Below are 12,582 nucleotides of genomic sequence, written 5' to 3' on the forward strand. Positions count from 1 at the left end.
GAGTGAGACTCCGTTTCGGGAAAAAAAAAAAAAAAAAAAAAAAATCCTTAATCAGTCCATATTTCTGAATATTTTGCTTATTCCTGCCGGCAGTGTAATACTCTGGTGAATATTTGCGTTCGAGATCCTTGCATTCCCGAGATTTCCCCAGCTCAGCCCTCTGGGCGGGTTGAACGGGATGAACCTTTTTAAGGCTTCTCTTGTACTGTCAAGCTGCTTTTTGGAATCTTCGTCCCAGGTTTCTGTTCCAGCCAGCAGCCAGCATCAGCCGCCTGCATCCTTGTCCTCACGCCGGTGTTAATTAAAACCTTTGCCAATCTGGGCCGGGTGCGGTGGCTCACGCCTGTAATCCCAGCACTTTGGGAGGACGAGCGGGCGGATCACCTGAGGTCGGGAGTTTGAGACCAGCCTGACCAACATGGAGAAACCCCGTCTCTACTAAAAACACAAAATTAGCCGGACGTGGTGGCGCATGCCTGTAATCCCAGCTACTTGGGAGTCTGAGGCAGGAGAATCGCTTGAACCCGGGAGGCGGAGGTTGCAGTGCGCCGAGATCGCGCCATTGCACTCGGGCCTGGGCGACAAGAGCAAAACTCCGTCTCAACAACAACAACAAAAAATCCTTTGCCGATCTGGTGGAATTGCGGGGCTTATTTTATGGTGTCATGGAGCATAGCCTGGGGCCGGATATACCTGGGGCCCTGTGCTTGCTCTGAGAATTAGGAGCTCAGGTGAGACTAACCCGTGACAATAAAAGCGCTCAACGTGCTTGACCCCTCCGCGGAGCTTATTAAGCAGGAGCTCCCTGCGCAGGCGCAGAGAAGAGGGTGCCGCCCCACCCCACGACCGGCAGGGGGCCTGCTAGGTGGGTGCGGAGCGAGGCAGCATGGTGGCCAATCGCGAGCTGAGGCGACGGTGGCACGCCCCTCATGCCGGCGTCTTAACTGCGCAAAGAAAGGGCGCAGGGGACACCCGCTTGGGGTCTGCTTCTCCCCTGTGGGTTCCGATTCTCAACCCCTTGGGAGCGTTTGTGAGTGGAAGGGAGGTCACGCTATCGTCCGCGGCCCCAGCAGCCCCGTCCCTTCATTGGATCCCACGGCGCGGCTCCTTTAAGAGCCTCGCGGGTCGCCCGCCGGAGGTCACTCCCCAGCCATGCGGGCGCTGCGGGCCGGCCTGACCCTGGCGTTGGGCGCGGGGCTGGGCGCGGCCGCCGAGGGCTGGCGGCGGCGGCGGGAGGACGCGCGGGCGGCGCCGGGGCTGCTGGGCCGGCTGCCGGTGCTGCCCGTGGCGGCGGCCGCTGAGTTGCCAGCCGTGCCCGGGGGACCGGCGGGCCGCGGCCCGGGCGAGCTGGCCAAGTACGGGCTGCCAGGGCTGGCGCAGCTCAAGAGCCGCGAGTCGTACGTGCTCTGCTACGACCCGCGCACCCGCGGCGCGCTCTGGGTGGTGGAGCAGCTGCGACCCGAGCGTCTCCGCGGCGACGGCGACCGACGAACATGCGACTTCCACGAGGACGACTCGGTGCACGCGTACCACCGTGCCACCAACGCCGACTACCGCGGCAGCGGCTTCGACCGCGGTCACCTGGCCGCAGCCGCCAACCACCGCTGGAGCCAGAAGGCCATGGACGACACGTTCTACCTGAGCAACGTCGCGCCCCAGGTAGCGCCCGCGCCCCGGGCCGGTCGCGGAATGCGGGGCGGGCGCCTGGCCTCTCGGGGCCTCGGTTTGTTCCTCTGCAGAACGGGGCAGCCGCCCAACGCGCCCCCGGTCAGGCATCGCAGTGACATCCCGTGACGGGAGGGAGGAGCACTGGGCTCCAGGCACAGGCTCTGCAGGCCGACCAGGGCTTGAGCTTCAACTGCGAACCCTGGGCACCTCCCTGAGCGTCGCTTTCTCGTCTAAAAAAATGGGGATGATACCGTTATTCACCTTCGTCCTGCGGTAGTGATGAGGCGCTGAGGCTCACAGAGGCAAAGTGATGGTCACAGTGTCACACAGCAGAAGAAGGCAGGCTGTCTGTTGTAGAACCTCAGCGCCCAACGTTTTGGGCACCAGGGTCAGGTTTCGTGGAAGACAGGTTTTCCACGGCTTGGTGGGTGAGGGCGGGTTTCAGAATGATTCAAGTGCATTACATTTATTGTACACTTTATTATTATTACATTGTAATACATAGTGAAATATACATCTCACGGTAATGTAGGATCCATGGGAGCCCTGAGCTTGTTTTCCTCCAGTCTATTCCAGTTCTATCTGGAGGTGATGGGCGATAATGACAGATCAGGCATTAGGTTTTCAAAAGAAGTGCGCGACCTCCTCACATGCTCGGTTCACCTTAGGGTTCCAGCGCCTATGAGAATCTCCAGCTGCCACTGATCTGACAAGAGGTGGAGCTCAGGCTGCCATGCGATCAATGGGGAGTGGCTGTAAATACAGATGAAGCTTCCCTTGCTGGCCTTGTGCTCACCTCCTGCTGTGTGGCCCAGTTCTGGTACCAGTCCGTGGCCCAGGGGTTGGGGACCCCTGGCTTATAAAACCGTGAGCCTCCAGACATCGTCCTACCCTGTCTGCCTTTGGGCAGTTTCAAGGCAGACACCTGACCCATGGTCAGGCTGTTAGTGCCAGGCACTGTGCACTGGGCCAACCGCCCTCTCAGCCTGTTCCCAGCAGGTCCTGGCACCAAAGGATGGAGACTGCCATGGGGCTCTGGGTGGAGCCCATGGGGCACCAGCCTCTGACCCAGCTTCCTTCTGGGAGCACAGCCCCCTACCCACTATCCATTGTCCGAGGCCTGGAGAGCTCAGGATGGAGGTCGATTCATGACATTCCCTCTAGGCTCTTCCTGTGGCTCATACTGGGAAAAGGAACGGGTTGGTGGTTGGAAGGGCTGGTCTTCCCATGAGCCCCTGGGTAGGGCTGGGGATAGGTCTCAGTCCTTCTCTCTGAAAGGTGGAGACATGTTCCTTCCTTCATTCGGCTCTTGGGAGCTGAGAAAAGACTTTGACACCCGGGCCGTGGAAGGGACAGAGGGCCATGGCTAACACTTGTCAGCCCTGCCTGACTCCATGTGGTTTCAGAGAGTGACTTGCATTCCTTGAGTCTCAGTTTCCTCATGCTTGTCTCTCACTGGACATCTCTAAGCGTGTCCATCCCCTCGGGGCCTGGGGCAGCCCTCTGATAGAGGAGGAAGGGTGCCAGCCACAGTTCTGCTAAGCCCTACCTCTCCCGCCAGGTCCCCCACCTCAACCAGAATGCCTGGAACAACCTGGAGAAATACAGCCGCAGCTTGACCCGCAGCTACCAAAACGTCTATGTCTGCACAGGGCCACTCTTCCTGCCCAGGTAAGGTGGAAACCAGGGGGCCGGGGGGCGGCAGAACCTCCCACTCACCCGGGGCCCCTACTGCCACTCACAGGGCCAGGCTCGCCCCGGGCTCTGGGTCAATACCAGTTCCCTACTCATCTGGTTTCTTGGCAAGCCTGTCAGCTTTCCTGCCTCGGGTCCCCTCATTCCACTTCCACAGCTACAGACCTGTCGGGTACCCCTGACCATCTCTCCTCTACCCATGGGCAGCAGCAGGCCCTGAATGTGCCCCCGCTTCTCCCTGCTGTCACCTCTTGGCATGCCCAACCGATCCTGTTCTGCCCATACGGAAACCCCTGCAGTCCCCGGTGCACCAAGCTCTCCCACCTTCAGTCTCTGCTCTGCTTGGAGCACTTTCCTCCACCCTTCTCAGGAGTTTGAACCTAGATCTGCCTGACCCGGGGCCTCCACTCTTGCCCCTCTGCAGCCCTGCCTCTCAGATGGAAGCAACGGAGCACCTCTGGGCATGCTCCGTGGTTTATCTGGCCTGCAGAGGGCTGGCACTGAGAGGCAACATGTGGAGCTGAGCAGCTCACTTTGGAATCCACAGGCTCGGGATGGAGTCCAGGCCTGCCTTATCCCCTAGTTCCTTGGTGCTGTGGGCAAAGGACCTGTGTCCCCCACTGTAAAAACTGCGACCTCTTAGTTGATGTCACATGCTTCCCCAGGGCCTGGCCCACAGGCGGTGGTTGGGGCACTGATCAAATTTCATTAGCAGGTGCCTCCTAGGGCCCGGGGCAAGGGAGGAGACTCTGCTGAGGGGAAGCCCCCGTCCAGTGTCCTGGCACCCATGCTGGCACTGGGACATCACCTGTCATAGTCCTTGCCCACTTGGTGCTCACCTCCGTGGGGAGAGACGGACAGTTGTTAAGTCTCCCCCCAGACGAATGTGAATGTTCAGAAGGCTCAATTCTTCTAGCGGCATTTATTGTCGCCCACTGTGCCTGACCCAGTGTTGGGCATAAGGAAAACAGACGGAAAGAGTTAACCTCCACCCTGGAGAGAGTTCCAGCCTCAAGGAGGAGCCAGGCGGGCTACGGAAGTCTCACAGTGAGGGAGTGGCCCTGCAGGCTGACAGAAGTTAAAGGACAGATCAGGGAAGGCTTCCTTGAAGAGGCGGCCTTGGGTTCATCCAGGCCTCCTGCCCACGTGTGCCTGGGTCTGCCTACAGGACAGAGGCTGATGGGAAATCCTATGTGAAGTACCAGGTCATCGGCAAAAACCACGTGGCAGTGCCCACACACTTCTTCAAGGTGCTGATCCTGGAGGCCGCAGGCGGGCAAATTGAGCTCCGCTCCTACGTGATGCCCAACGCACCTGTGGACGAGGCCATCCCACTGGAGCGCTTCCTGGTGCCCATCGAGAGCATTGAGCGGGCCTCGGGGCTGCTCTTTGTGCCAAACATTCTGGCGCGGGCAGGCAGCCTCAAGGCCATCACGGCGGGCAGTAAGTGAGGGTGGAGCCCAGCAAGGCTGGGTGTGTGCAGGCTGGGGAGCATTAAAGGTGGTGATTTTTGGAGACAAGTCTGGCGGCGTCCGTCCCAAGTGACCTGCAGAGCCCCTGGTTTCACTGCTGCTTCACTGATGTCCTGGGCCCCTTAGAACTTTCAGGGGTGCTGGGCACCGGCCTGGGTGAGGCCAGGCTGCAGGGCGGCCAGGGAGATGAGGATGGCTTCCTGGAAGAGAAGTGTGGATTGGGCTGGGGACTGGGAGGCTAGCGGGTGCCCCCACTCCTAGCCTGTCTTCAGTGCCTGGCTGCCCAAGACCCAGCTCACTGGGGTCCCCTGTCCTTAGCAGAGCCTGGTGAGGTTAATGACAGGCCCGGGTTCACACTGCACACTTGCCACCTGGAGGACCACATAGCTTCCTCTTCTGAGCCTGAGAAGAGGACCTCAGGCTCCTCTTCTGTAAAATGGGGGTAAAGGTAACAATGCCCACCTCCCAGGACCAGGGGAGGGCAAGGAGGTGGGCAAGAAGTTCTCAGCCCTCACACAGGGATGGGAAGCGGGGGAGCCAGGGTTCTGGCTGGGGGGTGTGGCTATCAGGCTCAGAGTGCTTGGCTTGGGCAAGGCCTTAGGGATGGGTAGACAGGGCTGTCAGCCCTGCGAGACTGGGGGAGTAGCAGCCTCGCCAGCAGTTCCTGTAGCACAGCGTGTTACGCCTGACTCCAAAAGTGGTTCCATGAGGCCCAGGACGAAGGTTCCAGCTGCACGTGGCTTCCCCCGTGGGACAGATGCAAGTGAGACCCCAAGAGGAGAGCTGCTGTGCCCACCATGGTCATACACAAGGAAGGAGCAGAACCAGGGCTCTGGGAGATCACTGAGCGCACAGCTAAGGAACCAGAGGCCCGGAGCAGGGGTGGGCAGGGCCCTCTGGGTCACCTGCCTGGGAGCACAGGACGGGCACTAGCACCCATGGTTGACTCTCAGCTACACTCATGTCCCATCGCTGTGGCAAGAGGCCAAGAGGGGATGAGAGGACCACCTCCAGACAAGGCCACCATGGGCAAGGGTGGGTGACAGGGCAAGAGTGGCAACCGCCCCTCGGACAGATCCCAAGGCCCCAGCGGCTGGCGGTCGGGGAGGCAGGCGGGCTCACCTCCGTCCGGATGGTGCGGCTACCCTGGCCAGGGCAGGTATTGACGTACAGGTCAAAGAGGACACTGGGTTCAGCCACCTCCAGGTTGGGGTCAGCATCCACTCCAGCTTCCAGCCCCTGGAGGCCCCCGAACACCACAAGAGCATGCCTGGCACATGTAAGAGGGGGTGACTTGAGTGGTCATCAAGGCCCCACCCAGCACAGCACCCAGACGTGTCCCCCCATACCCCAGACAGCAGGGGCCCGTCTGTGCAGCTTCACCCACCAGGCAGGTTCCTGGCCACATTCCTCCTGCCCTGGTCCCGGCCCCAGGAGGTACACACCTGAAGCTGGGCAGGTGGGCAGAGGCCACATCCGAGCCACGCTCTGACGTCCCGATGGTCAGGTCATACCCGTCCTGGAAGGGGGCCTCAGCAAACACAGCACCTGGGGGTGGGGCCAACTCAGTGCGGGTCCTGCTCCCCACAAGCCACAGCTCTGGGTATGTGTGTGTGTACTGAGGCAGGGGTGGGTGGGAAGAGCTGTGTGTGTGTGTGTGTGTGTGTGTGTGTGTGTACTGAGGCAGGGGTGGGTGGGAAGAGCTCTGTGTGTGTGTGTGTACTGAGGTAGGGGTGTGTGTGTACTGAGGCAGGGGTGGGTGGGAAGAGCTCTGTGTGTGTGTGTACTGAGGTAGGGGTGTGTGTGTACTGAGGCAGGGGTGGGTGGGAAGAGCTGTGTGTGTGTGTGTGTGTGTGTACTGAGGCAGGGGTGGGTGGGAAGAGGTGTGTGTGTGTGTGTGTGTGTGTGTGTGTGTGTACTAAGGTAGGGGTGGGTGGGTAGAGCTCTGTGTGTGTGTGTGTACTGAGGTAGGGGTGTGTGTGTACCGAGGCAGGGGTGGGTAGAGCTGTTCCTGGGAAGTCAAGGACTGAGCAGGGCGGACACCAAGCCTGTGCTTGGCTGGGGAACAGGGCAGAGACTGGATAGGAAGAGGCACCAAGAGCATGAAGTGGGCCTCTGACTTCTCTGGCCCTTTTGCCTCCATTCGCAACTCTACAGAAACACTATTGATCAATGATGACACTTTGGCTCAGTAGTCCTTAACAGCATCCCAGGCAGTACATCCAGGGGGAACAAGGCCCAGAGAAGGGAAAGGACTTGCCCAAGGACACACAGCAAGTTGATAGGACAAAAACCTTAGTCTGATATTTGGGTCAGGCAAGGCTCCTGGCTACCTCCCAAAGGGATGGATGGATATTCAGAGAAGTGAGCTCTGTCCTTACTGAGGCAGGAAGCCAGTCGGACGGTGTAGCCCCAGTAGAGACCAGCTTTGGTGCGAGGGTCCTGTGATGACACCACTTTGCCACGGTAGGTCTTGCATTCTGGAGGGGTAACAGAGTCTGTAAAGATGGGGTGAGGGAATGGAGGGCGGTGGCTGAACCCTGGAGCTCGTCTGGCCAACCCAGGGGCTGGAGAACCTTCCAGATACCTGGGAGCTGCTGCTGGTTCAGTCGCACAGTCACCCGAAGCCCAGGCTCCAGGTTCTTGTCAATCTTCACTTCCTGGGGAGAAGCCAGAAGAAATGGGTGCCATTCCTCTCAAGGTCAGCAGGGGCCACGGCTCTTCCAGATGCCACCAGGGGAGCCCTGGGGCTAGCAAGGGACCAAGGGGTCCAGGTCAACCTATCACCCTCCACCCCTGGCACCAGCTGAACCTGCTCACAAGAGACCATTTGTGCAAAACACAGGTCACTGGCCAAACACGCACCTTTGGGGCGCTCATGGCACAAGGTAGAAGAAGTACATGAAACCCAGTTTTCTACATTTTGGTAGCTATGCCACTTTTTTTTTTTGAGTTGGAGTCTGGCTCTGTCACCCAGGCTGGAGTGCAGTGGCGCGATCTCAGCTCAATGTAAACTCTTGTCTCCTGGGTTCAAGTGAATCTCCTGCCTCAGCCTCCCGAGTAGCTGGGATTACGGACGTGTGCCACCACACCTGGCTCATTTTTATACTTCTAGTAGAGACGGGGTTTCCCCATATTGGCCAAGTTGGTCTCAAACTCCTGACCTCAAATGATCCGCCTGCCTCAGTGTCCCAAAGTGTTGGGATTACAGGCGTGAGCCACTGAGCCCGAGTTGTGCTTTCTGATGGGAGGGGACTCCACACATGTAAAGGTTTCTGCCTTTGATTTGAGAAGACTTGAGGGTAAAGAGGTAGCAAATTAATGCCCTCGTCCCAGCTTGGCTCTGTGCCACACGGGAGCAGCTCCAGAGTGACTTTCAACTTGTTCCTGCAGGGTTTTGTTTGTAGCATGAGGACTGTCTGCTGTTGATTTGCTTTTTAAGCAACAGTAAATTCATTCTTGGCTTTATCTATTGAGCCCCATTTTGCGTAATTCTCTGGCCCAAATTTGCATCAGTGAGGGATTTGGGGCAGCTCCAGGACTCCCCCCAACATCCATCTGCTTGCGCTCCATCGCTAGGGTGTGTCCTGGAGCTGTGTCCCAGCCCACCTTTCTATTCCTACCTTTTTCATGCCACAGTTGACAAAGGAGCCGTGGCCTGGCCGGGTGGGCCGATCCACCACGATGCCCTCTCGGAACTCGGATTCCTCGTCCTGACGCATGTGGTGGGGGCTGTCCAAGGGGTTCAGGAGCCCTGCGGAGGCAGGGCCGGGAGGAGTCTAGGAAGTGCTAGGGCACACAGGGTGCAGTGGGGACCCTGGAGCAGAGTCCCGGCTCTGCCACAGACCTGCGTCTTGGCGTCAGGCACAGGTCTTGCTCTCCCGGGCCTGCTTTCCCACCTGGACAGTGCAGGGTAGGCCTGGGTGGTCTCTCAGTGTCTGTGGCACAATCCAGGGGAAATGGGGGGCGGGCCCACACAGTGTTACCTGCAAACTGTAGATCCTGGTGCTTGGGGAAGAACGCCTTCCTCAGGTACCTAGGAAAGAATGCTGACCTCAGGATGGTCCCAGGGGAAGCTGTCTCCTCCCTGGCCTCCACTTTGACACACCCCTCCCTCATGCTCAGGGCAGTGACCCCCTTACTGTGGACACTCCAGGTACTGCAGGATCCGGGCCAGCTGTACGCACGCCTGCCCCTTCTTCCCAACTCCTGTGAATTCCCCCTCCACGGTCCTGGCGAGAGAGAGAGACGGGGGCTCAGGATCTAGCTGTGGCCCCTTCAAGAACTCCTCTCTACAAGTGCATGCCTATAATCCCAGCTGCTCAGGAGGCTGAGGTGGGAGGATCACCTGAGCGCAGGAAGTAGAGGCTGCAGTGAGCCATGACCATGCCACTGCATGCACTCCAGCCTGGGTGACAGCTGAGATACGGGTTTAGACCTTCTGGCTCCCAATCCCACCTCTGCAGTCATCACCCCCACCTGGCAACTCTACCCCCTAAGGATTACAGAAGGAGTATTTCACGCAGGACACGAGGGAAGAGCCAGGCATGTGGACAGGGGCAGGGTGAAGCCTCGGCCCATCCCGGCAGCCCCTCCCTCTCCCTGAGCCCTGGCACCCTGTGGGATGGCCCCTCACTTGGCATCCTGGCCCTCCTCATCAAACACCACGATCTCATCCACACAGAAGATGGCACAGGCTCTGGCAATCTGACCGGCCAAGTAGGTGCGAAGCTCCGGCGACTGAGCATTGTCCAGGATGGAGCCTGGCAGGGCTACGCTCAGTGTGTAGGGCCGCCCTGAGCAGGGGAGGGGTGTTCCCAGTCAGCCTGAGAGGCAAGGGCCCCCCACCTTCCTCTCTTTCTCTGTCCCCAGCGCCCATGGTTTGAGAATTTCCCAAGTGGGAGGAATTTTGAGATAAGCAAAATAGATCCAACTCCCCTCTCTGGGCCTCAGTCTCCCAGGAGGAAAATGGACGCAGCAATCTCCATGGCTCCTCTGAACAGGGCAGACCGCTGGGCGAGGCTGTGGAGCAGTTAGGAGCAATGGCCTAAGTTCATATCCTGGCTCTCCCACTTAGTGCCTCAGTTCTCCAGCTATCAAATGGGGATAAAATGAAAGCTGATATCTAATAAGCCTTTAGTGTGTGCACATTAACCCGATAGCCATTAACCTGATCCTTAGTGAGGATACTGCCATTATCCCCATTTATAGACCAGGAACCTTCAGCCCCGGGAAGTCAAATACATGGCCCAAGGTCACACAAAAGGTGGCTCATGCCTGTGATCCCAGCACTTTGGGAGGCTGAGGCGGGTGGATCACCTGAGGTCAGGAGTTCAAGACCAGCCTGGCCAACATGGCGAAACCCTGTCTCTACTAAAAATAGAAAAATTAGTGGCATGGTGGCGCATGCCTGTAATCCCAGCTACGCCGGAGGCTAGGGCAGAAGAATCGACTGAACTGGGAGATGGAGATTGCAGTGAGCCGAGATCGCACCACCGAACTCCAGCCTGGGCAACAGAGGGAGACGGTCTCAAACAAAAAATCCCAGGCAGCACATAGATCACAGGGTTTCACTGTTGTAACATTGTATCTATACTTTGCTATGCAAGGCAAGGATAAGTAGATATAATTGTTTGGACAAACTTTTGCTACAATGTTTGCTGGGATTGTTCCTTTCCTCTTTGTAGTTTTCTGTTATTATTATTATTATTGAGACAGAGTCTTGCTCTGTCAGGCAGGCTGGAGTGCAGTGGCGTGATCTCGGCTCACTGCAAGCTCCGCCTCCTGGGTTCACGCCATTCTCCTGCCTCAGCCTCCCTAGTAGCTGGGACTACAGGCGCCTGCCACCTCGCCTGGCTGATTTTTTGTATTTTTAGTAGAGACGGGGTTTCACCATGGTCTCGATCTCCTGACCTCGTGATCTGCCCGCCTCGGCGTCCCAAGATGCTGGATTACAGGCATGATCTGTCATTTTTATTATGAAATCAAAATAAATGAAAAATGAAATTAAAGCCCACAGAAAATGCTCAGTAAAAAAGTCAAAAAATCAGGAAGATCACGAAGTTCTAGAGGTCTAAGAGATATGAGGCTTAGGCTGGGCACGGTGGCTCACGCCTGTAATCCCGGCACTTTGGGAGGTGAATTGGGTGGATCACCTGAGGTCAAGAGTTCAAGACCAGCCTGGCCAACATGGTGCAACCACATCTCTACTAAAAAATACGAAAATTAGCCAGGTGTGGTGGCACACGCCTGTAATCCCAACTACTCGGGGGGCTGAGGGAGGAGAATTGCTTGAACTTGGGCAATGGAGGTTGCAGTGAGAGGAGATGGTGCCACTGCACTCCAGCCTGGGCAACAGAGCAAGACTCCATCTCAAATAAAAAAAGAGAGATGAGGCTTACCTTCCATAGGCTTGAAATTTACCTAAGCAGGAGGTCAGAACTTAGTTTGTTGGCTCCCTCCCTTCTCTGGGCCTCAGCTTCTCCATCAGGACAAGATGTTTGGACCTACTGGTCTGTAAGGGCCCTTCCAGATCTGCTCTGCCTGCAGGACAACTACTGTGGGCCACAACCTGTGGCCTTCCCCATGACCCCAGCTCACCGCGGTCCTCCTCTGCTGCTGCCTCCTCGTCTTCCTGGTGCTTTGCCTGTTCCTCCTGTGCCCGCTGCCGCTCCAGTTTTTTCATCAGCTTGAGATCCTTCCATTTCTTTTTCTCCTCTTTCTCTGGATAAAAGAACATCCCAGTTGGCCGAGGAGATAGTTCCCACTCATTGGGTCAGCCCGGACTATGGAGAGCTACTGGGTGAGCAGCCAGAGGGCAGCAAGGGAGCCTTCCCAGGGCTCCCGGCCCCTGCCTCCCCACTTTGGGTGCTGCAGGACCCAGAGGGAACAAAGTTGGTGTCTTTCTCCAGGGTTTGAGCAGTGGTGGAGTGGTCTATGGGAAGATACTCTTACCCCCACCCTTACTTACTCTGTTGCTTCCATTTTCGCCACTCAATCCTTTGGCCGTGTTCACCCTGGAGAAGGAGTGGTAGGAGGATTATGAGTGTGAGGCTGATGGTCACACCTGGAGGGGGTCCGTTTGCTGCACCACAGCCAGCCCCTCCACACGGCGGGGGCAAGGAAGCCAAGGAACCTCTGCAAACTGCTGCCCCAGAAAGCGTCTGGAGGGCAGGGACCCGCTGTATCCCCAGCGCCTGGGGCCCAGCCTGGCACACAGAAAGCGCTCAAGAAACTGTTGAATGAGTTCCCACAGAACAGAGGAGAAAACTGAGTCTCAGGGGACAGGGCTGCCCACAGTCGCCCTGGAAATCAGAAGACATAAGCCACGAAAGGGCACCGGATTCAGGATTGAGAGCAGGATCCCGCCTCCGTAATCCAGCGGGGGCCAGGGAGCCGCAGGGGGGTTCCGGAGAGGACACGGGCGCTGTTCCCATCCTGCTGCGGCTCACGCCGTACCTTCGGGGGCTTCCGGCCTGGGATCAGCGGGAAGCAGGCAGCAGGAGGCGCGGCCCGGCCCCGGCGGAGGTCCGCACGCCACTGGTCCTCACGCCTCCACCGTACTGCCCTGCGCGGGGTCCCGCCGCCCGCACTTACCGGGCCGCACGGCCGCTTCCTCCTGCGCTCCGCCATGTTGCGCACACACCGTCGGTCACGCCTCTGCCAATGAGACTCGCCTCTTCCGGCCACACCTCCATTAAGTTGTCCAATCGGAAAGCCAATGTCGCCCGGGGGCGTGGCCTGGGCG

At 58.2% G+C, this 12,582-nt stretch overlaps 2 protein-coding genes across 2 annotated transcripts; one reads left to right on the plus strand and one right to left on the minus strand.

The window, feature by feature from the left end:
* Positions 1-879: 879 nt before the first annotated feature.
* ENDOG (endonuclease G) lies at positions 880-4,883 on the plus strand. Its single transcript, XM_008006018.3, has 3 exons — positions 880-1,659; positions 3,230-3,339; positions 4,532-4,883. The coding sequence occupies exons 1-3, from the start codon at positions 1,153-1,155 to the stop codon at positions 4,812-4,814; spliced, it is 900 nt and encodes a 299-aa protein (XP_008004209.1). The 5' UTR covers positions 880-1,152; the 3' UTR covers positions 4,815-4,883.
* On the minus strand, positions 4,271-12,538 carry SPOUT1 (SPOUT domain containing methyltransferase 1). Its single transcript, XM_008006021.3, has 12 exons — positions 12,432-12,538; positions 11,806-11,851; positions 11,436-11,558; positions 9,472-9,631; positions 8,978-9,067; positions 8,822-8,871; positions 8,459-8,589; positions 7,423-7,495; positions 7,217-7,315; positions 6,281-6,383; positions 5,958-6,105; positions 4,271-5,035 (listed from the first exon to the last, which is right to left on the minus strand). The coding sequence occupies exons 1-12, from the start codon at positions 12,465-12,467 to the stop codon at positions 4,967-4,969; spliced, it is 1,128 nt and encodes a 375-aa protein (XP_008004212.3). The 5' UTR covers positions 12,468-12,538; the 3' UTR covers positions 4,271-4,966.
* Positions 12,539-12,582: the final 44 nt, after the last annotated feature.

Source organism: Chlorocebus sabaeus, chromosome 12 (genome assembly GCF_047675955.1).
Source record: "Chlorocebus sabaeus isolate Y175 chromosome 12, mChlSab1.0.hap1, whole genome shotgun sequence".
NCBI lineage: Eukaryota > Metazoa > Chordata > Mammalia > Primates > Cercopithecidae > Chlorocebus > Chlorocebus sabaeus.

What these genes read in the sequence shown, in the direction of transcription:
- ENDOG (XM_008006018.3), top strand. Translation starts at nt 1,153, where the DNA reads ATGCGGGCGCTGCGGGCCGGCCTGACCCTGGCGTTGGGCGCGGGGCTG. An exon ending in TGAGCAACGTCGCGCCCCAG is followed by an intron (nt 1,660 to 3,229) that starts GTAGCGCCCGCG and finishes CTCTCCCGCCAG; the next exon opens with GTCCCCCACCTCAACCAGAA. An exon ending in GGGCCACTCTTCCTGCCCAG is followed by an intron (nt 3,340 to 4,531) that starts GTAAGGTGGAAA and finishes GTCTGCCTACAG; the next exon opens with GACAGAGGCTGATGGGAAAT.
- SPOUT1 (XM_008006021.3), bottom strand. Translation starts at nt 12,467, where the DNA reads ATGGCGGAGCGCAGGAGGAAGCGGCCGTGCGGCCCG. An exon ending in GCGAAAATGGAAGCAACAGA is followed by an intron (nt 11,559 to 11,805) that starts GTAAGTAAGGGT and finishes TCTTTTATCCAG; the next exon opens with AGAAAGAGGAGAAAAAGAAA. An exon ending in GAACCAGCAGCAGCTCCCAG is followed by an intron (nt 7,316 to 7,422) that starts GTATCTGGAAGG and finishes TTACCCCTCCAG; the next exon opens with AATGCAAGACCTACCGTGGC.